Consider the following 27,855-nt stretch of genomic DNA (forward strand, 5'->3'; position numbering starts at 1 on the left):
CCACATGCCTGTAATCTGGCCCTTGTCAGAGTATTTTTGAGGTGAAGTGAAATGTAATGTGGGAAGTATCTTCTGTCCTCTACACCAGCACAAACTCTTGTTTGCGATTTACTGAACTGAAAAGTGATCAAAACTGAGCTAATTTTGATAAATCTGACCTAAAACAAAATACAACCTCACCAGCTGACATGTCAGTGGGGCTGGTTTTCTGTCCCAGTCCATCCCTGGCCATAAATAATTTGTTATAAATCCAAAAGCTGCTGGCTGTATAAAATCTGACCAAGGGCTTTGATTGACTTTATGCACATCCCTACTGGACACTTTCAGGAAAAATGTCCAGACTTCAGCAGCAGCATTAAAACTAAAGTCACAAACAGAGACGGACTACCAGCAAATAACCTGTGCGACCTGAGAATGAATTGAGAATCTTGATCTTTAAACCATCAGAGCATCCGAGAGTTGCTCTCTCATGAGCGTCACTTGATATATTGAGTTACACGTATCCTGCATTTTCCCCCTGTGAGTCTAGACCACACAGAATGGTTTGGGCTTTGTTGTCTTTGTCTGCGTTGCTTTTGCTCACCGGCTGCATGAGACTCTTGCTGCTCTGCGAGGTGATGACCCTCAGGTCCGGCTTGCGGCTGTTAACCATCTGTGGGTTGGGCGGCGGTGGAGACTTCGCCGGGACAACTTTGCCCAGGCTGTTGCCGTTGGATACAGAGAGGAGGCCTGGGGAGGCTCTGGCACTGATGTAGCCATTAGCTGGAGGGACACAGAGAAAGAGTGAGACAATACATCAAGGAACAGAGGAAGTTGTTTTTAGTGACTGTGTTTACCTGCAAACTCAGTGTTTAACTGCCTGCCTGGGTGTGTATGTCCAGCTCTTTGTGTGTGAACATGTGTGTGTGTGTGTCTGTTCTCATTAGCGAGTTGAGTCGCTCCAATACGCCTCACACTCCTCCACATTTTCCTCAGCTCAAACAGCGTTTACTGGCGGCCCTCTGATTTTATTTCTGCGGCTCCTCTTACATCAAAACCACGTCATGCTTTCTGCAAAACTACCTTATTCACACTCGCTTTCTGTCTCGTTACAGTTTCCCACTTTTGTTTCAGTCGTCATGCAAACAAACACACACACAGAAAACTGTCCCTGGAATTCTCCCATTGAAAACATTAAAAAACAACCCAGAATAGATAAAAAACAGTTTCTATTCAGCATGCTTTTATGCACACGCAGTAGAATAGATTGGTGGAAAAAAAACAGTTGTTTGTTGAGGCTCATCTCCAGGTGGTTAAATACTAGAATGAGGCTCTGTGTCCCGAGCTACTTCCACCAGAATGAACAGACCAACGTTTCATACGTCATAGATTACACAAGACAATCTCTCAATTACTTTATTGAGTTTACTGTTCACATCACTGTTAGACTCTTTAGTCTTTATATATATATATATATATATATATATATATATATATATATATATATACATACATACATATATATATATATATATATATATATATATATACATACATATATATATATATATACATATATATATACATATATATATACATATACATATATATATATACATATATATATACATATACATATATATATACATATATATATACATATACATATACATATACATATACATATATATATACATATATATATGTATATATATATGTATATTTTAGGTTAATTTGCATTAAAGGCAGTTGTTACCAATGCTGGAAAAACAACCTTTCCACTGACGAGCCGTGAAAATGCAGCATGAACTGCCCTGTGATTGGTCTAAATCTCCTGTTATGGGCATTGACTGTATATATATACAAAAGTTTTGGGTCACTATGAAATGTCCTTATTTTTGAAGGAAAATCACCTTTTTTCAATGAATATAACATTAAATGAGTCAGAAATACACTCTGTACGTTGTTAATGTGGTAAACGACTATTCTAGCTGCAAACGTCTGGTTTTTAATGGAATATGTACATAGGTGTATAGAGGCCCATTTCCAGTGTTCTAATTGTACATTGTGTTTGCTAATGGCGTTAGAAGGCTATTGGATGATTAGAAAACCCTTGAAAACCCTTGTTATGATGTTAGCGCAGATGAAAACAGTTTGCTGGTTCTTTGACGAAAGGGCAAAATTATTATGTTGAATAAAAAATCATTATTTCTAATCTTGTCAATGTCTTGACTATATTTTCAATTCATTTTGCAACTCTTTTGATGGAAAACACAAAAAAAACCTTGTATAGGTGACCCAAAACTTTTGAAAGGTACACACACACACACACACACACACACACACACACACACACACACACACACACACACACACACACACACACACACACACACACACACACACACACACACACACACACACAAAAAGGATACAGTTTCAAAAGTGAAGCACAGGTTGTGAGACATTAGCAGCAGTTAACCACTAGGAGGCGACTCTGTTGGTGTCAAAAAGGTTTGAATGGAACTCTATGGGAAAATAAGCCAACGTTTCTCTGGATTTATTATGACGGTTAACATTTTCATGACAAATTAATGATCACAATCGGCTCGTTTCAGGTCAATTTTGCACATTTTGTTCAGATTTAGGAGGTAAAAATATAAAATAAAGCAGCAATATGTTATTCATATTTGTTGATTTTCTGTTTGTTAAAAATTCTGAAGCTTCGTGGACAGTGAAGCTCAGCGACTGGTCGGGACGCGGCGACGTCGGTGTCATGACAACAAGGCTCCAGCAGACAGTGGCCCCGGTCCTGCTGCTTATAGGTTAAAATAAGACCTCGATTCAAACAGTGACTCAGTCACGGAAGAAGGGGGGGGGGACTTTCCCAGCCACACACACGCACGCACGCGCACACACACACACACACAAGATAGCAGACAGAAGTTCTCCATGATGCCACCTCCAGATGACAGAGGCATGTGACTCTGCTTCATCTCAGTCACACACACACACACACACACACACACACACACACACACACACACACACACACACACACACACACACACACACACACACACACACACACACACACACACACACACACACACACACACACACACACACACACACACACACACACACACACACACACACAAACCTGACAGCAACAACAACAAGCAAACTATATACCTCTGCTATCAGTAAAGTAGGAAGGAGAGAGGAAAGAGTGACGGGAAGGAGAACGTGAGAAGGGGCTGGTGGTGGGTGAGGTTGGAGGGGGGAGGATTGAGGGTGTAGCGATGGAGGGAAAAAAGAAAAACAGACATGAGGAGGTTTAAGACATGTTTGCTTGAAGTTAATGAACAAATTAATCTTCACTAGTAAACAGACAGCAAAAAACACACAGTTAAAATTAACTAATAACTGAGAGAGCAGAAAGAGGTTGAGAACAAACTAAAAAGGAGGACGATAGAAGGAGTAGCAGTGGCGCGTAGAGGAAAGGTAGAGAAGCCGAGGTGGGAGGTATCAGAGTAAAGAAGCAGCGATGTGAGGAAGGATGAGAGAAAACGAAGCAGATGCTGAGATACAGAGAGGTGAGGAAAGAGGTTCAAAACCAAAGGAGACGGCGAGTAGGAGACGACTGAACAGAGAAGGGAATTATCACAGGACGAATGAAGTGTAGGATGCAGGGAAGGAGGCGAGAACTGAGGCGCAGAACAAGGAGTGTAACGCCGAGGAGGAGAGGTTGGCAAAGAAGCCGGGAACGGAGAGTACAGCGATGAGAGTGAGCGAGTACGTCGGGAGGAGAAGTGTTGAAACACATCATTAACTCAATCTGATGAGAAGTGAGCTGGCGCTGTTTAAAGGGCCAATTCACCCAAATTAAAAAAAACAAATCAGTGCTTCCTCGCTGCTAACAAACCACCAAGAACACAACAGAATAGTTTTTTTTAGTGCTCAGAGCAGTGGAGTTGGACAATTTAAACACAACTACTTCTAAGATAAAATCTGTCGGCAGTTGGAACGAAACACAAATGTTATGTTAAAGTACACTACAAGTTTGGGGTCACTAAGAAATGTCCTTTTTTTTGAAGGAAAAACACTTTTTTTCAATGAATATAACATTAAATTAATCAGAAATACATTCTATACATTGTTAATGTGGTAAACGACTATTCTAGCTGCAAACGTCTGGTTTTTAATGGAATATGTACATAGGTGTATAGAGGCCCATTTCCAGTGTTCTAATGGTACATTGTGTTTGCTAATGGCATTAGAAGGCTATTGGATGATTAGAAAACCCTTGTGCAATGATGTTAGCACAGCTGAAAACACTTTTGCTGGTACTTTGACGAAAGGGCAAAATTATTATTTTGAATAAATATAATTATTTCTAATCTTGTCAATGTCTTGACTATATTTTCTATTCATTTTGCAACTCTTTTGATGAATAAAAGTGTGACTTTTAATGGAAAACAGAAACATTGAAAAAAAAAACATTTAAATGGTAGTGTATATGTGTATATGTGTATTTGTATATGTAGAGTCCAACTCAAAAACAAGGGAATATATATATATATATATATGTATATATTTTAAAGTAAATTTACAGTTCTGTGTAAAAGTCTCATTGTACCACTAGCTTTAGTTGTTGTCTCTGTCAACGAATCAAACGCTCGCGCATGTTTCTTGAACAGACCTGGTGTAATAAGACCTTTTTTAAAAAACTGATATTTGTAGCCATGAAATAGTTGGACAAACTATTGAAAAGAGTAACTACTCAACACATTTATAATTAAACTGTATGATACTGTATGATACTGTGTTATAGCTTTGCGGAAAACAACAAATCTAAATGTGCTCAGTCGTGTGAGTCAAATCGAAAATGTCTAACTAACTTTCCACACTGTGAGATTACATGACGCAATGGCACAAAAGCCAATCCTGCACAGAGATCGGCACAAATATCCTCTTTTCTGAGAGAGAATGAACAAAAAACTTGAGAACTGCGTTTTTGTACGTAGACACAAAGTTAACATACACGTTGCCTGTGGTGTGAACGCTCCATTAGTCTTGAATCTGTTATATTTTCTCAGTTAAGAGTTTTTTTTGTACTTGGGACGAAGAAGACCATTAAGAAAGTTATCAGGCTTTAGTGCTATCTGTAAAAAAAAAAAAAAACCTTAACGTGAGTGTTTTTGTAATCATTTCCAGCAAGAACGATTAGTGTCAACACAGCCTGAGTAATAGAAATGTGTACGTTAGTTCTTTATGTGTCCTTTGCATGTCTCTTACACTCTCTCGCCGTGTGTGTGTGTGAGTGCGTGTGCGTGATGTCTCCTATTACGTTGGGCTGGCCGTGGGAATGTGTGGAATGCCGAGTGACGTCAATTGTGACATTCCCAGAGCCCCGGGTCCCTGGACAACAGCTGAGAATGACAGATCCATGTGAGGAGGAGGAGGAGGGCAGAGAGAACATGGGAGGGCGGCAGAGGAGGAAAGATGTAAGACGTGACGAATGGGAGAATACGGATATGGATATGGAAGAGGTTTGAGAAGAAAGTATAAAACACTGAGGTGGGGAAAGCAAAAAAAAAGTAGAAAATGAAAAGATCAAGTGGAAGAAAAGAAGACGACAAATAGAAGGCAGAGACAGAGAGAGAGAGAGAGAGAGAAAGATGATGGAGGGATTAAGGACAAAGTAAGAGGAACAGACGGCCGATAGCATCCAGTCATCTCAGCTGTGTTTTTGGAGCTGAGGAAATATCGAGTTTCAACGTGCGATAAGAGTCGTGACTCTGTCAGGAAGCCTAAATTTGGCATTCAGACTGAAGCAACAACTCAAAAGAGCCAGTCACCACGACACTTGTGTGTGTGTGCCACTCTTATAAATAGGCAACATTTTTAGTGTTCTTGATGACGTGATTAAGGTGCTGTATGCGACAGTCAGCTTTTTTCAAGTGAAAACTACTGGCAATCCAAAGCATCTGCGTTACAGAGGAACCAAAGTGGACCAGAAAGAGAACTGAATCTGCTTTCAAATGAATAAACAATGCCTAAGAAAAAAGTGCTGAGTCCGTTTTGTGCTAATGTAAAGAGATCTCCGGACCCAAGATAATGCACATTACATTACATGTCATTTAGGTGACGCTTTTATCCAAAGTGACAATTCTCACATCTGAGAAGTAGCAGTATTAAGGGCCTTGCCGAAGGATCCACATTAGGTATTAACTAACCTGCCCTGACTGGGATTTTAACCCTAGCCCTCCACACCAAGGTCGGCGGACAATACCACTGAGCTATAACAGCTATTCACAACGAACAAGGAGAAAACGGTCATTTCTGAGGTCACAGTGACCTTGACCCTTTGCTTCCAAATCTAATCACACGTTCACTTGGCCTCATACTTGGGAACAACATTTATGCAAAGGATTGCCGTTAGTAAGTTATGTGTAAGTATGGGCATGAACGAGTGGCTGTGTGGTGCTTGTGAAGGGTTGAATCAAATCTGAAACTAGCGCTAGCATCATGTCCACTTTGACGCCGCACTAACAGAAGTAAATGAACTATTATTAATTATGTTTGAAATGTCTAAATCGCACGGAAGCGAGTTGGACTTTCTCCAGCTGAAGATGTTTCTCACAGACGGTCGTCTTGAGGCGTGAGCTGCAGGATCAACACAGAGAAAGAGCGATGGAAAACTGCCAAGGAACTGTCCTTAAACAAATAAACACACTTGATATTTACTCTTCTATTCGTTCTCAGCACAGACTGATGCACTGAACTGCTCTTTCAGCAGCAGCCGTGTCTTTGAAACTAATATCGTTATTGAAACTTGGCTTTTTTCCCTGATACCAAGCAGGAAAGTTAATGAAAATATGCTGATTGAAAAGAGTATGCTTAGAGCGAATGTGGAAAGAAAGAAAAAAAAAAAACCAAAGCATCTATTACTAAAGGCAGGCTGGCACTATCAGTCTGAGCTAATGGGATTTAAAGGGAGAGCTCTGGCCAGTGTCAAAGTCACCTCTGAGGAAAAACCTGTGCCAAGACAAGGGACAGTTGGACAGGGGGTTGGGGTGGGGCCTTAGATTATTCCTGAGAGGAGACGAGGGGGAACAGCTGACGGAGACAGGATGAAAGGGGTGGGGAGGGCGTTAGTGGGTGGAGCCAGGGAGAGTGAAAACTGACTGTTGTCAGGAGGGTTTAAAACCGTTTAAATCATCACAGTGCAGGCACAACCTGACATTCGCGAGGAGGTTCGAAGTTACCAGGGTGTGCATTCACACTGGACACAGAAATCTAGCATGTTTTTAGCAACTTTTTTTCTGTTTTCCTGCCTCGTCTGATATATCCTCCGCGTGCTCCTGGACGTCGACCAATAGGATAACAGAGTGCTCTGATAGATGGGGGAAGAGGAAGATCAACAGTACCTCTGACTCTATGGTGTCTCCTACCAAGGAACGACCAAGTTGGCAAGAAATAGCGGAGGCTAAAACCCAGTGGGTAATGATTGACAGCTCCTTGCCCCGCCTTCCCGACAACCTATGAACCTATGAAATGTAGTTTTGCCAGTTCCCCGAAAAAGACTCCACGCCACTGTGATTGATATTCTGACATTGTGGCCATCGCGAAAAAGAAAAATGCCGCCCGATCCCGGCATAAGGAGGTTCAAATCTCTAATCCAAGTTGTTCGCTTCAGTACAGTACAGTAACTTTGTGTGACACGATGATGAAAAAGCCAATAATCAGCTTTTAAATCAGTTCAAAGGCCTGGTGTGTTATCAAAAATGAAGTATTCAATTATTTAGCTATGCCATTATCCCCAAATGAGGAGTCACAGTGAGCAACCCAATTATACACACAGTATAATGTGAATATGTGCGACCTGTCCAGGGTGTACACTGTTAGAAATAAAAGTGCTAAGTAGAACCAGATAAGGTTTTCGGCTTGTCCTCATAGGAGAACACTTTTTGGCTCCAGGTAGAACCTTTTCATGAGGGTTCCACCAAGAACCCTTTTAGAACCCTTTATTCAGAAAAGGGGTTCTCTGGATCAAAGTGTTACCAAGAACCCTGGGAAAGGGTTCTTCAGAAGCAAATGGTTCCAGGTAGAACCTCAGCCCTTGTAGGACACTTTTCGAACCCTTGTTTCTAAGAGTGTCCCCCGCCTTTCACCCCATGTTGGCACTAGCGTAGAAGGGGAGTGAGTGAGTGTGCCATATGGACCAAAACATTATATTTCAATAACAACTTTCAAGTCAGTCAATATAAATCCTTTCATAACACATATATGATAATTTAACACTGATTTTATACAGAATGTACATGAAATAACAGCCGTTTTGCCTGTGTGCGTGTTTGTTCAGCCTGCTTCTCGTTACCAACGCTCTCTCCTGTTTCTCTCCCTCACAACTTGAAACCCATTCTGTTCTTTGGACTGTTTACAAGCAGCCTGTACCGTGACCGCCAGCTGTCGTCACCCAACAGGTGTTTTTGTGCTTGTGTGTGTGTGTGTGTCATGTGCACAAGACCGAGCCTGTTGCAACACACAAAATACCCTGCAAACCTCCTTCACTGTGTCAAACTAACAAGTCATTTTTTTCCTTAAAGTTCAGCGAATGAGCAGAAAGAGAGGATGAGTTGATGTAGCACTGCGAGTGTGTTTGTACCAGCACAAACCCACTTAACGAAGCATGTGAAAAGAAAATGAGGTTTACTTACGGACTGGACTTGGGCACGCTCCATTTGAATTCCCCAGATCTCCTAACAGAGCACCTGAGACGAGAGAGCGCCGTGATCATGAAATAAAACAAAACTAAACTGATTTCACATCAAACAGTTCAGCTGAGCACAGTTTCACTCAAACGGAGCATATTCCTTTCTAGTGAGTAAAATACCATTTAATCAAGTGCATAATTTAGAAAGCTCCACTGCAAACGAGACTCACTTCACTTGGAAAACAATCATAATTGGTTTTAGTGTGCACTTCCAGTTAATTTTGTAAGAGCCACTTTCACCACTTCTCAAAGGCACTTGTCTCACATTTTGAAAAGGGGGAAGAAAAAGAATCACCACACTCATTTAAAACGGCGGAAGAAAAACATGAAACACAGGAGGAATAAGTATTAAAACGGAGGAATGTTTTAACTGCATGACTTTTTTAATAGACATGAGAGTCAAAACAACAGCCAGTCAATTTAAGATCATTTCCACATCCAACCTTTTTTTTAAACCTTTTTTTTTACCTTTTAATAACCCGGGTCAAAATTGAAATCACGATTATTTCAAAAGATTTCTCATTTAATTAAACTTCAAACAAATTGAATATATTGCACGTAAAAAGTGGCTTTGAACATGAAATTTTGAATGAACTCTTTGATTTTACCTTAAAAACAACTATAAATTATTGGATATAACTTAACTCATGCTGCGGGACAGGACGTTAGACACTGTAATGTGGAGGAAACTGAATGAAAGAATGGAGAATTTACTTTAATGGGACCAACTGGTGATTGAAACTCCTCAGGAAAAATATTTATTGACGTTATTAATCAAGTGAGAAGTAGGTTCATTTTCTCACGTAATGACATAAAAACCAGTGGAAATCCAGACAACCATAGACTATAAATCAGAGGATGCTTTGGGGAAATGGCTGTGGTGTATTTGACAGATAATGGTCAGAATTTATACTTCTGGTTTCAAAAAAAAAACAAAAAAACCTAGCAGTCGCTAAACCAAACTCAGTGCTTAATAAAAAGCAGTGAATTAGCTTTTTAGCTTAAACATACATTTACAAAGACACTTTTATGTTTGTGCTGATGAACGATTTTACATAACCACTGAATTTGAACTCCTCCCTTGGTTTGAGGAAGCATGTTAGCATCTTTTAGCTAACAGTTTTGGTTTCTAAAGCTAGCAATAGCATGCTACACTGATAAAATCTCATCATCATCAAAGCTCCACACTCAGAGCTAAGGGTGGGTCAAAATAGTGATGGGCAAGATTTTAATAAACAAATGAAGGCGCTCTAAAGTAAACAGTCCATGCCAGTTTCACTCACTGCTTCGCAGCTGCTTTGTTTTCCATGACTCATTCGCTAACTGCTAGCTATCCTCTCTGCTTCAGCAGAGTAAATCTCCATGGCTCGTCGTCAGTGTGTGACAAACAGGTAAATCGTTCCACGTGAAGAAAACCATTGGCTGTGTTTATTACATTGTTGTGAGAGGGACAGACACCTGCTTTTTTTCTTTTTAACTTAAACTTTTAACTTTATTTATTGACGGCTTTCACAACCTAAGGAGCATTTAAACAAATAAGCAGAAAAAACTGTTTCAAAAACAAATTATGGACCTAAGCATGAAGGAGAGTAAATATTTGTTTTGTACTTTTCAGGTTGCCACAGAAATGACTCAAAGTATATAAGCTAATATTGTGATGTTTATGTAGGCCACTATAAAACATCTTTCCTTATGAACCTCAATAAAAATCATGACGTGTTTACAACTTGTAAACAAATAAATATCACTCACGACTGCTTGAAAATGTCAACGCAGATTAAAAAGCTCTGTCTTGACACAACACCATTTGTTGTGCATTTTTATGTTCATTCAAACCTTATTCTAACATTTCCCCACACGGCAGGCTGCATTTTTAACTGCTGACACTTACTTTCCCTGTTGTGGTACAGATTTGGTTTTTGGCTCAAAAGCTCCTTTCGGGGACCTTAAGGGCAAATATCTGGCTCGACCGAAACATTAGAAAAACACCAATTAAGCAAACACGATAAACCTAATATGTCTCTGGTAATGTGGGACCCATTACTGCCACATGAAACCTTCCTGCATTGGAGAATGGCATGTTATGAAAGATGTTGTAATGCATTTGCTGCATGTTACATCACCTAATTCTGACTTACAATGAGATTATACTGGTCAGAACAAAGCTTGATAAGTAACCTTGTCTGAGACGCAGAAATGGGACACAAATCCTTTTAGTCAGAGGGTGAAGGATTGGTTTGCCACACAGGCAGCAGGTGCACACAGGAGACGAGAGCACCAGCCTGGGCCAGAGACGAGATGAGATTTCTGTCATTATTAGTCAGTGCAGTCTGACTGCAGTGACCCAGACTGACAGGAGGACAGAACGTCAATACACCAAGACACACTTGGTCACTTTGCTGCTTTGCAAACTGAAACAATGTTTTATACAAACCATCAACAGAGCTCCGACATAGATCCAACAAAGTGCTATATCACCCTAGAAAAATGTCTCTAAAGCAGCCCTACGCTACTTAAAAAAAACATTTTTTTAAAAAAAATAATATATGCAAAATGATTTTTGATGAGTCACTGTCTGCACCCTGAGTAAGTGAATACTAATCCTGTGAGAAGCGTGTAACGTAAAGCTGCTGCAGGCAGGTTTGCTAGAAAAATTGAACTTCATATGCGACAGATGACCCGAGAAAATCTCTACATCATGACAGGTGAGCTATTGCCTTCAGTGTCCAACATTTGGAATCATTTTCTTTTTTGTAGGAGCAACCTTTCCACCAAAAGAATCTGTATACAATATAATTGTAGTGAAACAGCTAATAGAATCACCTTTTGTCTTTCTCTCTCTCTCTCTCTGAACTGCCAGTTTACGTTATGCTGAAAGGTGATAATGGTATTTTTCAGGCCCGTGTACTGAAGTCCAGATATTTTTCTGGGAGTTTTCTGCAGTGGTTGCACACAAATGTTGTGATAAATGATTAAAAAAAAACACAACAAAGTTATGATTATCTGTCTCTGTGGGCCATTTTCAATGACATCAGTGACATTAATTGCTTCCAAATGAAGTTGTTGAGTCATAGTTTGTGTCAGCCTTTTGGTGGTGGTTTTGGATCAGCTTATCAACTGAATTTGGTTGGAACGTCCAGCCTTGTATGGATATGGCTCCTTCTCTTCACAGCTTGTAGTATTTACTTACTATCTGAAATTGACTTCCAACAAAGTTGGCTTTAGCTCATGAATATGTGTCAATACCAGCTTACAGACCTGCAATGAACTTTAGACGTTCTGAATTTTCCACTTCCTTGTCAAAAATGAATGGATTTTTGCTCTGTTTCAGTTTGGTGCAGTCGTAGCTTTAGTCAAGAGGTTTTAACTGTTTTAACCTCTTAAAACTGACTGAAAATTGACTAAAAGTAGTTCTCCTTTTTAGCTGTTAATGCTCAGAAATCACTCTATTACTATTCAGGTTGGACCTATACGATCTATATGTCATAAAGAACAAGAGATTATAAAGAACAGGTGAACCTGTCTTGGAGCCACATGAAAACACCGTTTTAAGCAGAGCAGCCTCTTTACCTGCGCTGGCAGGCCGCTGTGGTAACCCTGGCGACACGGCGTTCCTCTGCAGAGCTGGTTGCTGTGGTGACAGGAGGCGAGGGTCTGTAAGGGTGGAGGTGACGAAGGACGTGGTGGTGACCAGGGCGCCGCCGGGGTTATTACTGAACTGGAGGGCTGCTGCCGCGTTCTGATTGGACACCGGCACGGTCACTGGCATGGAGAAGGTCGGCTGTGGGACTGTGGACTGGTGGAGAGACAGGAAGAGGGGCGGGGCTTAGAGTGCGTCGCATTAATGTTACTACACACACATATCATACAGTCATGGACAGCAGCACACAGTCACACAAACCAGTCACACAAGAAGAGTCTTTCCAGAACCACGTCTACAGGGTCTCTGCAGGTTTCAACAAGTCAAATTTAAGACTTTTTAAGACTTAATGAATACAATTTAAGACCCATTCCACATCCATACTGCCAAAAAAGTACATAATACATGAAGGAAATTTGGAGCCACAAATCGTTGAACTTGCACTTATCCATCTAATTTGGATTAGCTGTGGGCTTTCATTAAGTTTTCTCCCCTGCTATGCTAAGCTGTAACACGCTGCGGCGCGCGCACAGCACACTAGCTAGTGGTGCTCGATAAATTCTCACCGGGCAGCACAGGTGGCCTACTTTAGTTCCGTGTTTGAGTTATGCTATCGCATCCTCAAAACTCGAAACATTTAAAAGCCTGACTGAAGTTTATGCATGTTTTAAATAAAAGTAACATTAATAGATTTTTAAGACCTTTCAAAATTATATTTAAGACCTTTTTTTGAGATTTTAGGAGAATTATAGACATTTTAAGGCCTTAAATTCAAATGATTGGATTTAAGACTTTTTAAGAGCCTGCGGATACCCTGGTTTACTTTTAAAAACTTACATTTGAAACAAATTATAACTTTAATTATATGTCACTAACTTGTATTCATTAAAACTAGTTTCAATTATATGTTTTTAATGGTTTTGATTGCATTATCCAATTTGATTTGTGTTATTTTTAAATGTTCCTTTTGAGGAACCCTTGGAGTCGATGGATGTATAAAAAAGCACTTAATTGACTTTACAGAGATATTGTTTGAAGTTTAGTGTCAATTCTCAAGCCTCTGCATGTAACGTAAACACAAAGTAAGTAAGGGGTCTCAAACTGGGATGACCTGGGGGCCACTTAGCGTCAAGTCTAATCAGGAGGGGGCAAGGTGAAAAAAAGACAATATCAGTGAAGATATTTGAACTTATTTCAAAATAAATGTTGTTTTAAATGGCAAATAGACATTTTGCTGCATGAAATAGATTGTAGGGCCAAAACTTTTGGAGACCCATAAATTCATCCTATCATTACGGTGTTCTTAGACTGACGCACACATTTCCAGGCAGAGTTGCTGCTGTTTCGCTTGATTAAATGTGAACCTAAATGAGTTGAGATCGGTCCGGCTATCAATCAGAGTGAATGATGCGTCACCTTTTTTGTCTTTCTGGTGAAGTTTATGAAGGAAATCAATCTTGAGAAGTCAAAGTGAAAGGGTTTTGTTCAGAATGTAAACAGAGGGTTTAGGAAATAAACTCTTCAAATGCCTGAACACACACACAGACATAACAAACGTCTTTACACACACACACACACCCTCTCCGTTTTGGCATGCAAGGTGACTTGTTGGAAAGCTGTGTCGCCTTTCACGCCACATGCCGGGTTAAAACTCTTGTTGCAGCAACAGCAGCAGGTTATTGGTGACATTTTCCAAAGCGTGCGTGTCACATTCCAGCTGCATCCCAACACCCCCCACTGACATGTGCTGTTCACCGGGAACGTTTCGGAATGTCCCACCGACTGGGATAGATCACGCTCCGTGTGCCTCAGGATCATGTTAAAGGTCCAGTGTTTAAAAAAAAAAAAAAAAAAAAAAAAGATTTTAAATAAAATAAGTGAAGTTATTTTCATTTGGCAGAAATCGAGGATAAAATAGTTCTATTTAATGATCACCGGATTGTATGAAGATGTTTTTACAGTGGCCCACAATGGATACACTAAATATCTTAAAGTTTACATATTATAGGGATGGGAATTGTATGGAAGACTGTTTCTGCCAGAAAAAAAAAGAAAAAAGAGGTATAAATATAAGGTATATTTTCTCTCTCATAATTAAGACTTTTTATCTCAAAATTATGAGAACAAGTCCTAATTATGAGATTAAAAAAAAGTCTAAATTATGAGTTAAAAAGTAAAATTATGAGATAAAATCATAATTATTTGATAAAAAAAGTCAAAATTGTGAGACAAAAAGTGCAAATGCAACTTAATGGCAATGTTTGTAAGGGCCCTTTCTGTAACAATGGGAATTGTTGTTGTTTATTATAGCTGAGTCATGTTTGATTTCTTCTTTTTGATCAATATTTGTTAGACATTTGGAGAATTATGTCTTAATCTGACTAATATCAGTATTTGACACAAAAATCCCATCCCTTACGTACATTTAAGGCCCTGAACATCTAATCAGACTTCATTAAAAGGACTGAAGTTGTGCCATTTTTCCTCCTTTTATCCTTGTTAACTCCAGACTGCATTGAGTGATGACAAAAAAAAAAAAGAAGCAATTTTGGGTTGTCCTGCCATTTGACCCATTTCACCCTGTTCCATTTCAATCTGAAAGAAGGACTTCTAAACATAGAATATGGGTCAGTGCAGTACGCAAAGTGCCCGGGACCCAGTTTAACACAGAGGAGGATGAGGGCACCTTCCTTCCTTCCTGCCCTTCATCTGCACTTCTTTACAGGAAATAATGAGTGGAAATATGGAAACGAGTGAGAAACAGGTGTAAATGTGTATTAACCCCCCCCCCCCCGACATACTGTTGTATAATGTTGTTATCGATCATATTGTTGATTAAATCCCATCGGACATTGAAATCCTCAGACATCAGTGCTGAGGAGGACGTTCAGCAGAGTTCAGCACACACTGAGCTGTAAGTGGTGAAGTTAGCGTCTAACAACACTGCACCACTGCACACCGGCCAAGCAGAGGGAAGGGGGTGGATGAATGAAGGGGGTGAAGGGGTTAGTGCGAAGGGGATAGAGGTGTTTTATCCTCACAGGAGCTAAAGGAGGGAGGGGCTAAGGGATTTTCTGCAGCTCTACTCTTTTCCCCATTTATCTATTTATCTTATATCGAGAGATGCTAAACAAAAGGGCACGGCTTCGCTGCTGAAGGACGGAGAGAACTTCATTTATTAGGGTTCGAGCATGACTGTGGAGTTGTTCTTTTTATTATTATTATTGTTATTATTTTTCCATCGAAGTGAATCTCGTTTTTGAGGGCCTGAACATACCCCAAAACTCGGATTTTTGCGACCGCATCAGACCTGGTGAAAATTTACATCTGAAAGTGGTTTCGGGGAATGTGCATAAAACATTGGAAGTGGGAGGGGCTTATAAACCCTAATAAATGAAATGAGAACTTCATTTATTAGGGTTCGAGCATGACTGTGGAGTTGTTCTTTTTATTATTATTATTGTTATTATTTTTCCATCGAAGTGAATCTCGTTTTTGAGGGCCTGAACATACCCCAAAACTCGGATTTTTGCGACCGCATCAGACCTGGTGAAAATTTACATCTGAAAGTGGTTTCGGGGAATGTGCATAAAACATTGGAAGTGGGAGGGGCTTATGAAAATGAAAATCAGCTTTCACGTACATGAATGAAAGTTGGTACACATGTTGATCATGTCAGGACGGTCCAAAAAGACAATGACGACTTTGCCGTAAGTCTTACAGGAAGGCCACCATCTTGGACTGAACATCCATTTTTTTGCCCCAATGCTACAAAATCTATGTAGTTGTACATATATTTTATAGCATAACATACAAAATAACATTAAAGATACAATATGAAGCATTACTGCATGAAAATATCTCATTAGCTTCACCGTTCTCTGCAAACTTGAGGAAGGAAGGACATTGTGTTGTCATTTTCCATTTAATTTTGTGACAAGTCTATCATTTGCTTCATGTCCTGCCTCCAAAGTTCTCCCTGCAAAGCGCAAACACACTCACTTATTGTTTCGACTCATGAGAGACAGGAATTGTGAGTTTAAGGATGTTACAATAAGAAATGGTAATGTCACTTAAGCCACCATCGGTGACTGCAGCTTTGCTAAGGCTTTAAGTCTCATCATAAGGTGCCTTTATTTATTTATTTATTTGTTTGTTATATTTTTATCTCTCATCAGCAATTTTTTTTTCCCCCTTGAAAGAAAATCAACGTCGGCTGTTGAGAATCACGCAGCGCGATCAAAGGGCGAGACTGTTTTCTCTGCCGTTGCTGTGGCGACACGGTGACTAATGATGTATCGGGCGATATTAATGAAAAACCTGCACATTTCCTTCAGTCAGAGTTCAACTACTAGTTAACTTGATGAATCAGGTTTCTAGTCCTGAAACTATAACCCAGGGCAACGTGATTATTTGTTTTATTTTTTAAGTTTTCTCACTGGACAAGCTCTTTATTTCGTTATAATGGTTGTTAAATTAAGATATATTCAAAACTGTACAAATCAAATATGTCAAAATATTATACAATTCGATGTAAAAAATACAGGTTTTTTTAATGATTGCATAACTCTATTTTGGTGAACTTCATATCTACATTTTTTTCCATGATGGCGCCCACCGCCGTGGTTGCTAGGTGATCGGTGACATAACTACACGACCTCTTCTTCTTCTTCTCTCAGTGACAATTTGAAACGCCTTGTCGACCTGCTCTCTTCACTCCGCTCCGCTGAGCATCAATCCGGCAAATTACACTCCTGCTCCGTTCATGGGCGACGGCGCTAATCACAGACAGCAGGGTTAATTTGACGCCGGTCATCTTTGAGGAAAGGAACCATTGAAAATAAATCAATAACCAGATACTCATTGACTCGCAGCTTGACTAGAGGAAGCTCGAGGACTCTTCTGTGTGAAGACGCTCAGAGGAACCACTTGACAAGGTTGTTTATCTCTGAATGCTCAGGTAAATGAGACGATATTCAGCTCATGTCCTGGTTTTCTCTCTCTCTCTCTCTCTAGTCCTTGAAGCATTGAAAAGTTTTTGTTTTGCCTCACATCTGCAGGCCGCGGTGAATGGGAACACTTCAGCGTCAGGTGTTGGCTGTGCAGACGATCATTATCACATGATCGTCTGATCTGTCATCATCTCACGTTTGTTGTTTTTGCCCACTTTTCCATAAAAAAAGTACTGCTGAATAAAAGCAGATTTATCACATTTCCATCAGGATTACCACTTCATTTACCACCATTGTTTGTTTGACTGACACTGAATTCATCTGCCTGTGCTCCTTCTTTTATAGTCTAATAAAATATAAGTGGAGCTTAAGCGACAGACTGATACATTTCAAGGTGTTTTATATTGCGTATAAGTTGCAGAGCCTAATATGTGGGAACATATTGGTTTGAACTTTGAAGCCAAATGACCAATAATTTGGAGGAGGTGCTTTCTCAATTGTGAAAAAAAAAGCTTAAAAAATTGAAAATGCGACTTCAGTTAGTGACGCGAAATATTTAGAGCTGCAACGACTATTCCATTAATCAAATATTTATCAATTACTAAATTGCTCTTAATTAGTTGAAGTTTTTTGGGGGGTTTTGATGATTAAAACAAGCTCTATTTTGTGGTTTCTTTACTCCATATTAACAAAGAAATCATTAAAACTAAATAGGGCTGAAACAGTTAGTGGATTATTTATCGATTATTGAATTAATCGTCAACTATTTTGACAATCGATTAATCGGTTTTAGTGTTTTTAAGGAATTAAAACAAATTCTCCGATTTTTTTTTTTTGCTTCTTAAATGTGAATATTTCCTGGTTTCTTTGCTCCGTATAACATAGAAATCATTAAAACAGAATAGTTTGAAAAGACATTTGAAAACGACATTTTCTGACATTTTATGGACCAAACAATACTGGATTAATCGAGAAAATAATCTACAGATTAATCGATTATGAAAATAAACCCTAAAACTGAATCTTTTTGGTTTGTGGACAAAACGAAACATTCGAGAACATTATCATTTCCAGGTTTGATCAACATTTTTATATATTTTTCAACATTTTTCAAACCGAACAATCCAGGAAGCAATTGTCAGATAAATCGAAATAATCGTTAGTTTTCGACCTACAAATATAATATAACTTATTTTACACTAAAGTTAGCAAGTTTCACAGATCAGTTTTTCAGTCTCATCTTAAAGCAATAGCACCAGTCCAAAAAACATCTGTGAAATAACTCTGTTTGCTTGCCTCTTCTCTGAAATCGGAGTCTAATTCGCTTTTTTTTTTTTAAATCCACACCTTCAGACACACATTATTAACAGGAAGGTTCATATTTCCAACGCTTTCCATGGTGTGAAACGACAACATGTGTTCCTGAACACACACACACACACACAGTGCACGGGCGTCGCGGTCACCCGGGCTGAGCGACGCAGCATCACACTCTTCTCAGGTTAATGTTCATGTTGACTGATGAAAACATTATTCATGTGCTGGTGTTTTTCAGTCTCCTCACAGAAGACATTCAAAGCCAAATGAAGAGATAAATATAACATTTAATTTGTTGTGTTCGCTCACATTACTTGTGAGGAAAAGAACCAGGCTAATTTCATTTCATGTGCTTTTGACTTTTTGAACATCTTTCATGAATAAATAAAGGTTCTTTTGAAAAATACCTGCGGCAAGGATTTTGGTTTTATGGTGCCATTATTGAACATTTGCTGTATTTATACGGTGATTTCTAAGGTTGTATTGGTAAGAGGTCTGCAACTATCATTCATTTTTCATATTCAATTAGTGTGTTGATTGTTTTCTCGATAAATCGAATGCTCCGTAAATGTCAGAAAATGTTCATCAGGGTTAGCTGTACCAAACCAAAATTATTCAGTTTTAATGATTTATTTGTTTTGTTGTTTTAAGAACTACAGAAAAAAAAATCTGAAAACGTGCTTTAATTATTGAAAAAAAAAAAAAGGATTATCAAAGTAGGCGAAAAGAATAATCGTTGCAGCCATCATTGGTAAGTTTCTTGACAGGCCCGTAGTAAATAAAACATTACATTATGTTTTTTTAGTTTTATTTATTAATTTATTTTAATCAGTTGTTAATCAGTGCATTAACACATAAAAGCAGTGGGAATTCAAAGTTAAAAATGTATTATTTATAGTGAAATTATATGCTGCAGACAAAATGCAAAGGCTAATTAATATTTAATAATGAAAGCCAAAAACAGCAAAAAAAAAAGAACAACAACTATATTTGATGTGCAGCTCAAGCAAGGGTTATTAGTAATGCTGTGTTTTTATTTATTTAGTCATAGAGAGCCTCTGCAGGAGACGCACAGGTCATTGTTAAAGGAGGAAAATCATAATCCTCTAACCCAAAATTTAAAATCAAACCCAAAAACTCCCTCCAGTACAAAATATTTCTCTTTGACCCAGACGAAGAGGGAGAGATCCAGGAGCTCGGGGCTCCTCTCGCGTCCTGCTGTCCTCCCTTACCACTCTCTCCCTACCTCAGGAGGTATTTCAGTACAAGTAGGATTAAGCTTGTATATCCCGGCCCCTAGATGTCATGCTGGGGATTATGATGCCGTTGGGAGGAGTGTTGTGTATGTGTGTGTGTGTGTGTGTGTGTGTGTGGAGCTGTATGCTTCATTTGACTATTTCCCTATGAAACGTGGGGTGAAGCAGGCAGTCGTCTGGCCCCAGGGACGTAGGGGGGCAGTGGGGTGGTGGTGGTGGTGGGTGGGGTGGATAAAGACGGCATGAGCGCCAAGAAGATTGAATTCTCTTCTTTTTCTGAGCCGAGCTTCTTTCTTTTTTTTGTTGTTATTATTTTAGCTCAGCGCTCACACAGCAGCAGAGAGACTGACAGTCACAGAAGTGATTACATGGAAAGGACAGTGCAAAAAAAGTTTAAAGTCCACTTTTTTTTCCACCCACGCATCATTTATTTATTTATATATTACTTGGGAATGCTGAGTCAGCATTTCTAACTACTGTTTTTCATGTATTTTTATAGTATTGTTGTATTTTGTTGGTTAAAAGCTGAGGGAAGAGAAAAATGTGTGCTTTTTCTTGTTATTAAAATGTTTTTGTACCCTTCAATGACTGATGTCTGTTTTAAAAATAATCTCTTTTTAAACTGTTGTATGTGCTGTCTTGTCCAGGTCTCTGTTTAGAAGAGATTTCTATAAATGACAGTTGAACAGGCCAATAATCATCAATCTTCAATTACAATTAATAAATGATAAAAACAATGATGAGTCTAAATTTGAAGCGCCCGTTATGCAATTTAACGACTTGCTAACAAAACCAAAAGCCTAAAAAGACAATGTTGTGAAAATCTGCTTGTGTTGGTTTGTCGTTGCTCAGCTAGTTGTGCAGTAGTAACTGCCTTAATACACAAGTAAGGCCGAGCAAACTAATTCATTAACTAATTAACTTCAGCTGCAGATACAGATATTGCCTGAACTAGCTAAGAAATTGTGTGCTCAATTGCTACGACTCAAGCTTCAGCTGTGCCTCAACTATGCTAACTAACTGTCCTTGTCCCAGTATAGAAGAATTAGCATGGAATCCAGTTATGGAATAAAGTGTGTCCGCCTCCACTACACTAGGGGGCGATACAACCCCATTTCACCTTGTTAGTATTCAGTGGTTTCCCGTTTAGCTTTCCAGTTTTGCTTGTTGCTAACTGTTAGCACGTCCTGTGCCATTCGAAAGTCTTCCTATCGTAACATGAATTAAAAAAAATATTCAGTTCTCTTGTCTGTTTTGCCATGTTTTTGTCTCATTCTTCTGTAGACTGACTTCTCGTGTTATTTCATGGTCGAAGCCACGGAAATTGGATTTAGTTCATTACAACTTTGCTCAGAAAAACACATTTACATATATTTTAAAAGTCTGGTTTGAAATGAACTTAGACATTTCATTCATTTTTTCCTTCATGTCGTGTAAACATACTAATATGAGGAGAGAGTTTTTGTTTTTTTGTTAGTCCTATACTGTTACAACACTAACATATTGTGAAAGTTCACCTTTTTATCGCACTTGCAGTTTGTTATGAAGTTCTACATCGAGCTTGTGTCCCATGGGCAAAGCAGTTGTTGGTGAAAGGCCAAAAACAGGCCTGTGTTCTCCGACTGTGTCCCCTAATTAATGTCATAAAGTGACATATGACTAACTATTAAAATAGAAAAACACCATAAACAGAGGGAGGGGGAAAAAAGCCCCAACTTTTCCTTTAAGGCATAACCACACGTGTTAAAATGCGAGGAGTCTGACTCTCCTGCAGCGCCTCAATGTGACTGTCCCATCCCTGGTGACCAATCCGAAAAGGCGGCAGGCAGTAAATCGAGTGCTGCTCATTAAAGTGACATTAATGGCATTATTGAGCATGGAGGGGGAAAAAATGAATCATGGGGAAATTGGCACAGGAGTGCAGCGGTAAAAGGGCTTTGGCTGGACGCCAGTCAGGAGGCAGAACCGGGATGATGTGAGAGGAGGCAGCACTCACCTCGGTCATAGCGTGAGCTGCTGCGTTACCTGTGCTGGAGGTCAGCAGCAGCGCTGGTGCACACAGATCTAATTCAATTGCACTCGCGTTACTCCAGTGTTGCTCGTTGTTACACAACGGGTAACAAGTTATCCGACTGCTTAAAGGCATCCTCTACATGTGTTGATTATTCTCATAAAGCATCATTTCCCCTTTGCAAAAGCAGTTGCTATGCCAACTTTTGTGCGAGCTAAAGACCTACTTAACTCTGCCTCTCTTGTTTATAAATGAACTTGCAGCGGCATCAGAAACAAAGTATTAAAGCTTTAATTCTCCTGAGGATGCACTTCATTGTGATGACTAAAAGGTCTTAAACAGCCTTTTCTAACGACTTTTTTTTTTTTTTTACTCCCACAAAGTTGAACATCTGCAAAGAAGACGTTTTATTAATATTTTATGTGCCTTCCTTAAGACTATAAGTCTCTCTTTTTTAATAAGAACTTGATACGATGTCTGCCAGACACAGGACTCTGTTAAAACATGAGTTTAAAAAAATAAAAAGAGGCAATAAATTAAGTACACAATTTAAGTGTGAATATAGAACCGATCTCAACACTTTTTTTGATCGTTGATTAATCAGCTGCAGAGTTTGATTCTGTGATTTTAGCTTCTCAAAAGTGAATATTTTTGGTTTTGTGGATAAAATAAAACAGGCATTCGCGGATACTGTCATTTTAAATAAATGACATTATTTTAAAGGTTTTGGACAACAACAAAAAGAAGCATTTTTTGGCCATTTCCTGACAATTTTTTTTCTTCTATTTTTTAAGAGCAGAAGCAGCTGTAAATACAACTTTGACACATGAGTTGTTAGAAAACAGCTGCTTATTTACAAATATTATATATTTTTTCCCTTATTTTATAGATCAAGCTCAAACGACTTGGGTAACGGCAGATATTACTCAGACTAATTCAGTCATGATTCATCATTTTATGACCTTTTATGGACCAAACTTTTTTGCCCTCTTGTCCTTCAGCGTGGCTTCTCGGCCCCTCCCCTCCCCTAACTCAAGTCACATATCCTCTGAGGAGATAGTGGGGGGGGGTGGTGGGTAAGAGGTGAAGGAGTGAGGGAGAGTGAAGGCGAGTGCTCTGTGAGTAATCAGGCCGCCATCAGGTTGTCTGGTAGCAGCAGGGAACCAACATGAGGAGGACGAGGGGCGGTGTTACACAGGGATGGATGGGGGGGGGGGGGGGGGTACTCACTGACAGCCTATAGTTCTGCATCATTTTATCAAACTCCTCGTCAATTTTTTTGTATTTCTCCTCAGTGCGGGGGGTGAGGGAGAAGGGCTCCTCGGGGTCTGGGCTCTCAGAGTCCCGGTGCTCTTTCTTGTTCAGAGCCTTCGTTTCCCCCGAACAACAGACGAGGAAGAAAAAGACAGAGAGAGGTGGATAGAGAAGAAGAAAGAGTGGGTTAGATAAAGTGACAAACATGTGATGGTACTCACGCCGTAGCGTTTGAAGAGACTGTCCAGATCCTCAGTCTTGCGGTACTTGTCCTCGTTTAGCGGGCTTTGGTCGATGGAGTCGTCGCCGTCGGGCTCGGGGCTGTTGCAGCCGTTAAAGCCTTTCTTTCGCAACGTCTGAAGCGGTCAGAGAGGAGTAGAGGAGAAGGAGGAGGCACATTTACATTTCATTTTTCATGCACATGAATCAGGGATCAGACATGTTCTCAAACACACACACACACAGATTCTACAGAGTCGGTGAGTCGACTCCTACACTGAATCAGTCAGATGGAAGAGTTTGACCCTGGTGATGACATTTTGTACACCCAAAAAAACATTTTCTAGCAGGATTTTCAAGAAGCAGAAAGAAAAGAAAACCACTCTCAAACTCTGATAATTCTAAATCGATCAGGGAGGTCAGTGTTCATACCAAGTTATTATCACTGAATGTGCACCAGGTGCTTTCAAGAGGTCGCGGACTAAAAGGGTGCAAAACTTTTTCAAACTCTGTATAAACTCATGCATGTCAGAAAACACGGCGCGGTGTCACGCCTCTGCACACACCGGCTAATCAACAGTGTTTGTAATTGGTGTGAATCTTTGCACTGAACCGAGCAAAAGGGTAAAGGGTGAGTCGGGAAGCACGCGGCAGCAGTGTCGGTGCAGCGGCTAACGCCCGTCAGGATGTGTCAGTGTTAGCACAATCTGCAGAGTGTGAGCGAGAGAGAGGAGAGGAAGAAGAGCAGTGTGAAGAGAGAGAGAGAGAGAGAGAGAGAGAGAGAGAGAGAGAGAGAGAGAGAGAGAGAGAGAGAGAGAGAGAGAGAGAGAGAGAGAGAGAGAGGCTCTTATTTTGAGAGGATTCTGCTAAACAAGATTTGCCCTTAAGTAGCTTTGCCTGGTGGGCACTTGACCGCACAAGCCAGGCAGAGAGTGAGAGATCCTCACTGCAAAATGGATCTTAAACTAAAGCTGGAGCTTGAGGCTGGAAGGAGGCAAAGAGAAGGAAATCCCTCGCCTTGAAATTTATCAACAAAGCGGAAACGAGAAATCATCTTCTGCTAAAAGTGTGTCTGTCTTTCTGTCTTCCTGTTGTTGTTGTCCTGTTGTTTTTGTGCCGAACCAGCATTTCCCAACTAATTCATTTCACAAAACCCAACTTGTATCTGAGATCCCAACTACAGCTGCCACTGGTGCTGCAACAAGTTATCGGTTAATAATCAACGACTACTTTTTTTGATCATCAATCTGCTTAGACGTTTCTATGATCCTCTAAAGTCTGCCCCACACTAGAGGAGGATTTTCAGACAACAGACAAAACGAATCATGTAACAATCCTGAGAAAGCACAGACTCGACGATCCAGTCCAGAAGCAGGAGCACAGACTTGCCGCTTAATCGAACGATTTACAGAGATTTGGGTTTCTCGCCGAAACTTGCGTGATTTAAACGTGACTTCAGAATATAAACAAACATGGAGGCGGACTGTCGGCATGGTCAGTTAGTGGCTGTTGTGGAAGTCATGGCTGAGAATTTGGTTTGTACAAGTTACGGTTAACTGACTCTCATTGGTTACTGCGGGGTCTGCTCACGCCGCAATGTTTAACACTTATAATTTTAAATCGTGAACACTCTGATGCCAGATTATCTGTTCAAATCAGCCTAAAATCAGAAGGCACCCACGACAGTCAAAAGGGTCAGATTAGGACCCAAAATCTGGCCAATTATCCTCCAAAGTGGGACGGGCCTCTAACATCGTCACGTCTCGCCAAACTGCTTCAGAAACTTCTTTGCGATTGCTCCAGAGTGCAGTTGGATCAAAGCCTCTTCCACCAAAATGTCACCCTCTGGTAGCAGGAGAGTTTTAATACTCTGCCCCATAAAAAGTTACAGGCTGTTCTTCAGGGAAAAGATGAAATATTGATGACTGTTTGGTCCCCGTGTCCTTGATTATCTACCTGCAGACGAGAGAAACTCACTGCTGCTGAACTTTCTTGAGCGGATGATTCCGCCTCAAACACATCTGAGGCGACATGGCCGTACACGGGAGCACAAGTTCAGAAGAAAACTGCAGAGGTTTAGTATCACATTGGCTTTTTATCCACACAGAAGCAGAAGTGTCTTCTTCTTGATGTTAGATATACTTCCGTGGCAGTGTTACAGTGCCACATACAGGCCTGGCATAAATTGTAGAGCGTTTAGCGATTTTTTTGAAGGGTTTCTAGAGTAGGAAGACAAGTCTTGGGACATACGGAAAACTTTTTAAGAATGAAAATAGTAGTGCTGGGCGCATTAATGCCAGTTATGACACGCTTCCATGCCGACTGACCGGAAAAAGACGCGCGTGACCTCCTGTTTTTACGTGACTCCGGATTGTTAAAATGAGTCTCTAAAGTAACGCTAAACTTTAAAAACAGAGGCACACATGTACGCAGTACACAGGTACACTGGTTATTTGTAGCGCTGCGCTTTTCGTTTAATAAACAGACAGCTCCAGTTCCACTGCTAAAGGAGATAACGCAGCTAAAAGAGCTAACTGGTAAACGGTGCCTGGACTCCGGTGCCGCGACACGTAAACATGACGTCACAGGCGTCAATCGCCATGGAAACGCATCCATCATGCGTTAACGTTAACCGCACCAGAAAATAGACAAGATTGTACGATGAAAGTTCTTTTTCCGTGTGGACAAGGCTACATATGAATGGCTACTCTCAATGTAAAAAACCTACAGAGGACCAGGACAATGTTTTGTCCAATAAAACTTTACGTTTCTTCTTTATTTTCTTGTTTCCCCCATTCTTTGTTGTGTCCTGCTTCTGTATACTTATTATTTCTGTGAATCTTATTTCATAATCTCTACGTGCTTTGCTCTGTTCAGCTGCTGGGGGGTTGGTTTCTGTGTGTGTTGTCTTGTTTATTAAAAGTCAATTCAATAAAAACTTAATTCAAAAAGAAAGTGCAAGTGTGGCTTCTGGGGGGGGGGAGAGGCTGTAAATACAACTTTGACACATTATTGCTAACACTGATGCAGTTTTATTGGCAAACCGCTGCCTGTTTACAAATCATGGACTACATTAGAATTAATTGAGAAGCATATTTCAGACATCCTTGTGCATATAAAGCCGATATTTACTTCCCGCTTAGCTCTAGTTTGGCCTCCATTAAAACCCGAGTAAATATAAGACTTAAGTTAAGGACACAGTCGAGGGCTAGGGCAACATTTTATTTGTGGTGGTTATTGACTAATGACTTCAACATAACATTAAATCATCTAGTTTCAGAGAGAACTAGACTTCTGCATCTCCTCTAGACTCAAGTTTTGAGTGGTTTCTAAACTAAATCATGTTTATCCAACTGATGAAAAACAACAAACATACACTCACCCACAACTCCATCAAATGTCATTATTAAAAGCAAAACAACAGCCTAAACTGTAAGTGAGCTTAACGTCCTCAATGATTCAGCATCTGAGCCGAAAACATCCAGTTGCTATCACTTCTGGCACATGCTCACGTAAACATTGATGTTAGCGAGTTTAATGTAGCTTACTAGGGCTGCAGCTATCAAGCGAGCAATCTTTTTTTTTTTTATAAATAATTAAAAATATATATATATTTTTAAAAATAATAATAATAATCATAATTAATTATTAATAGTGATAGTAATTTTGTGCTTTGCGTCCTCGATACTCAATTACAAAAATATTAGATAGCTGCAGGCCTACTAATCATCCCCAAGCTTAAATATAACACAATATTCCATTATTATATCAAATAGTTTATAGTCCACAATAAAAATGTATTCATGAATTTAGTTTACTGATAGTTATAACTTGATATTAAGTGGTGGACAACATGAACAGACATGAGACAGTCTGCTGAGCTTCTAGGCTTTATATTTCCAACTCAAACAGGTGTTAAAGGTTTGAATTAGTTTACCGTTTACAAGTCAGCTCCGTTAGCTGCATTAGCTCCTTTTAGCGTCGGTTAGTGCGCCTACAGTCAAACTGGAGCGGTCTGTTTATTAAACGAAAAGAGCAGCGCCACAAATAACCAGCGTACCTGTGTACTGCGTATGTGTGCCTCTGTTTTTAAAGTTTAGCGTTACTTTAGAGACTCATTTTAACAATCCGGAGTCACGCAAAAACATGAGGTCACGCGCATCTTTTTTTGGTCAGTCGCCATGGAAACGCTTCATGCGTTAACGTTGACGCTGTTAAACGCCGTTGACGTGTTAACGTTTGACAGCACTATTTTGAATTTGAACTGAATTTCAGATAACAAAAAAAAGTGTCTGAACATGTTAATGTGGTGAGAGAAACTCAGGACAGAGAGCCTCAAACCCAAAGTGTCATCATTTCACCAGCTTAAGGTGAAGACAGACTTCTTTACACTGAGACCTGAATAGATTATCCATAAGGTAACAAAACCACTCTGAGATCATTTT

At 39.8% G+C, this 27,855-nt stretch overlaps 1 protein-coding gene across 11 annotated transcripts in view; it reads right to left on the bottom strand.

Moving 5' to 3' along the window:
* Nucleotides 1–27,855, bottom strand: part of mef2d (myocyte enhancer factor 2d) — an 80,364-nt gene that overhangs the window by 20,243 nt on the left and 32,266 nt on the right. For 4 of the 11 annotated variants that reach the window (XM_083891428.1, XM_083891427.1, XM_083891429.1 and 1 more), the window contains exons 4-8: nt 23,413–23,547; nt 23,168–23,305; nt 12,332–12,557; nt 8,706–8,759; nt 584–762 (exon numbers count right to left, since the gene is read on the bottom strand). In XM_083891428.1, the coding sequence (XP_083747554.1) occupies nt 584–762; nt 8,706–8,759; nt 12,332–12,557; nt 23,168–23,305; nt 23,413–23,547 (732 nt within the window). The remainder of the gene's footprint in view (nt 1–583; nt 763–8,705; nt 8,760–12,331; nt 12,558–23,167; nt 23,306–23,412; nt 23,548–27,855) is intronic. The other 7 variants (XM_083891426.1, XM_083891434.1, XM_083891433.1 and 4 more) reach the window with 2 other exon arrangements.

This window comes from Microchirus variegatus (genome assembly GCF_963457635.1).
Source record: "Microchirus variegatus genome assembly, chromosome: 1".
NCBI lineage: Eukaryota > Metazoa > Chordata > Actinopteri > Pleuronectiformes > Soleidae > Microchirus > Microchirus variegatus.